Genomic DNA, 3133 nt, shown 5'->3' on the forward strand with positions numbered 1-3133 from the left:
ATCGGGACTGGAGACTGTGCGGCCATCCCCGTAGAAACGAGTTGTATAAATTAGCCACAAGTAATGGCAATTATTTTAGCACAATGAATGCTTATGTACTTTTTAAAATAGAAGGAATAAAGTAAAGACCTTTTATTTTTATCTTGTTTCTTGTCCGAACGATGAATTAATTTTGTCATTTGAAAGTTAAACAAGTACTTCAAATGCTAGTGCCGGAATGAATAGGAGATGCTCTCTTCAAAATACCGTAAATATAAAAGGGCCCTCTCTTATGAAACTCTCCTAGTAAAGGGTTGATTCTGGAAGAACTTATGCCCGAAATCCAAATGCTATCGGGGAAAAATACACCCGAAGCCTTGCATAACTCGACGCAAAGAGAAAAACTGACACAATACTTAAATTAAAAAAGTACTTCTATATAACAACGTGCCAAGCAGCAAAAGTACAAAAGTATGAAGTAAAAAACAAAAATGAAAGAAAAAGTTCAACTGCTGCATCCCCGGAATCGGGGGGAAGAGAAACATCTGCGCCCCCAGGAGAAGTGGGTGGATCCGCCGCCGAATCGAGGTCTTGACCTTCATCATTATCCCCTTCAGGTTCCTCTTCAGTTCGCGAGAACTTAGAACTAGAACCAGAACTAGAAGAGTCAGTTGCATCAGGTTATATTGGAAGACCCCTTCGGGCAGTTGACTCCGGCTCATGGGCTTTGGCGATCTCGACATCAAATTCAATGACATCCTTTTGGCCTCTTCCAAGGTTTTTCTCCTCATATTGTACATAGAATATGTTTTTTCAACAATGAGGGAAGTCGTTTGGTACTGAAGCTCTTCCTTAAGCTGGTCAACCTCGATCGAAAGGTTATTCCGCTCGGATCTAGCGGCTTGAAGGCTAACAACAAGGTCATTAATAGTAGAGTTACAAAATTTATTATGCTCCATGACTTTCTTATACTTCTCCTCCATCCGGGCATGCTTCTCCTCCGCAACAGCAGCCTCTTCAACTTTGGAGTTCAAGGCTGCCTCCAAATTATTTATTCTTTTAGCAGAGGCAACCTCACGATCGACAACAGCAATAACATCATTTTGGACCTCAGACCATTTTGCCTTAGCCTCTTGAAATTGTACCTTTAACAGGGCGGTCTCTTGGCTGAGGGTCACCACTTCTTGATCGATCTGCTGCAACCGAGCCTCCAACTCAACGGCCTTGACATCTTTTGCTTCCAGCTCCAGGAGGCGAGCATCAATTAGATCCCGCTCAGCTAACAGTTGATCCCGCTCAGAGGTGAGTTTCTCTTTATTAAGGATCAACCTTTGAAGGCCCTCGAAAGCAAGGAAATTAGCCTGCAAAGCAAAAGTTCAAATAAAAAATCATGTCATAGCAAAGATAGAAGGAACAACAAAGGGAACAAAGATCGTACCGTTGTTGCGTTGTGCATGGCATTATTTACCATACACTCTCGAGAGAGAGAGAGAGACTATATTTTATTCCTATCCTTCTCTGAAGCCAGAGACTTTGGATAATTGGCAAGTTCCACCAACTAGGACAGTAGATGACATTCGATAGAAACCGTGAGGGAGACGCTCTTCCTCTTCTGAGGATCTGCGAAGCGGACCGAATAGTTACGCACCAAATTACCATGAACTGGGGAATGGGGATGGGGGATCTCCTCCTCTCGGACGTCCATAGTCGGTGAAGATGATGTAGTAGTTACTGGTGGCAAAGAAGGAGATGAAGCTGAAGGCATTGTGGGTTGAGAAGCAACTGCAGCAAAAGCAGTGCCAGATGTTGGTTTCTCATAAACCGAAGATAGAAGAGGCTCGGTACTCAACCTCGCAGTACCGGGAGCAGCAACTGGAGCTCGAGCACGGTAGTTAGCTTCCTCCACCATATCAAACTACCCCCCAGAGCACTTGGGTATCGTCATCAGTTGGTGTTATTAGCTCAATAGATTGAGCACTCTATTGAGCTGATAAAGGTCGTCGTCTCCTCTGTAGGGAAGCCACTTCATCACTGGCTTCCACATTATCATTGATCAGCACAGTGGCTGCAACAAGCTCGGGCGTGGCGCTCTTCACCTTTTTCTTTTTGCCCACAAGAATGTCACCTTTTTGTTTTCTTGTTCTATAGTCGAGGACTCCAAGAAGAAGTACCTGCACCGGAGGCATATTCGATAGCACCCGTTCGGGTAAAAGCCGCTTGCAGCAACCTCGACGCCTCCGTGGGATCAGCCAAAACATCCTCCTCAGGGATAGTAACAGAGCCCTGCGGTAGACCTGAATTCGACAGAAATAGAAGTTAGTAAATGTTCTTATACGCAAGGTAGAAACAAGATTAGTTCAAGGGTTAACTTGCCATGATTTTTGGCCTTCCACACGTATTTAAGGGCCAGTTCTTTCCACCGGTAGGTCTCGGGCGTGGTAACACCCAGAATCATCTGGACCCACTAATCCAAGCCTTCAACCCTAGGTGGTGTCCACCGAGTTGTTAAAATAATGAAAAAAGAATTATCAGTGATAGCATGGGATAACATTTAAGCAGGAGAAAGGACGGACGTTGAACTACAAAGAACCGCTCCATCAATCCATGGTCATTGTCATCCATGCTGGTGAGCAAAGCATGGTGACTATGTTAGCTGAAATTTATCATTCCCCCACGGAAAATCTTGGGGGAATAAAGGTTCATCAGTCGAGCCAGGAAGAGCTCTTCCCCCGTCTCCTGGCATAGCCACTGAAGACAGGCTATCATCTGCCACATAGAAGGGCTCACTGTGCCAAGCAAACCTGGTAACGGACGCAAAACTCCAAGATTACGGAGTCAAGTCCCCCGCTCAATGAAAATGGGCCTAAATTAAAGAGGTACGTGTAAACATACGTAAAACCCTTCTTGAGGAAGGTTAACCGCTCCGCTAGATCATGTCTAGATCATGGCAACCACAATCTTCCTTCACAGCAGGGATACTAGGACGGATGGAAGAAGGATATACACCAATAGACCATGTGCGGGAGTTAGCAGAAAGGATCTTCTCTTTGAAGTCCTTAGCTGTAGTAAGCCTTCTGTAGATAATGGTGCTCACCCTAGGAGGAGCATCAGCATTAGTTCTTTCCTTATTCTTTGAAGAACTGAAGTTTTTGGA

The 3133-nt window shown here is 44.8% G+C and overlaps 1 protein-coding gene across 1 annotated transcript; it reads right to left on the bottom strand.

Annotated features, from left to right (window-relative positions):
• Window positions 1-414: 414 nt before the first annotated feature.
• LOC138903793 (uncharacterized) lies at window positions 415-1888 on the bottom strand. Its single transcript, XM_070192359.1, has 3 exons — window positions 1628-1888; window positions 736-1340; window positions 415-625 (listed from the first exon to the last, which is right to left on the bottom strand). Exons 1-3 carry the CDS (start codon window positions 1886-1888, stop codon window positions 415-417), a joined length of 1077 nt encoding a protein of 358 aa, XP_070048460.1.
• Window positions 1889-3133: the final 1245 nt, after the last annotated feature.

This window comes from Nicotiana tomentosiformis, unplaced genomic scaffold, assembly GCF_000390325.3.
Source record: "Nicotiana tomentosiformis unplaced genomic scaffold, ASM39032v3 Un00003, whole genome shotgun sequence".
Taxonomy (NCBI): Eukaryota; Viridiplantae; Streptophyta; class Magnoliopsida; order Solanales; family Solanaceae; genus Nicotiana; species Nicotiana tomentosiformis.

Excerpts from the sequence above, each read along its gene's own strand:
- LOC138903793 (XM_070192359.1), bottom strand. The coding sequence starts at position 1,888 with ATGGTGGAGGAAGCTAACTACCGTGCTCGAGCTCCAGTTGCTGCTCCC. Across the intron at positions 1,341-1,627 it reads CCCCAGTTCATGGTAATTTG|GCTAATTTCCTTGCTTTCGA; the intron begins GTGCGTAACTAT and ends TTTGCTTTGCAG. Across the intron at positions 626-735 it reads TTGGAAGAGGCCAAAAGGAT|TTCTAAGTTCTCGCGAACTG; the intron begins GTCATTGAATTT and ends TTCTGGTTCTAG.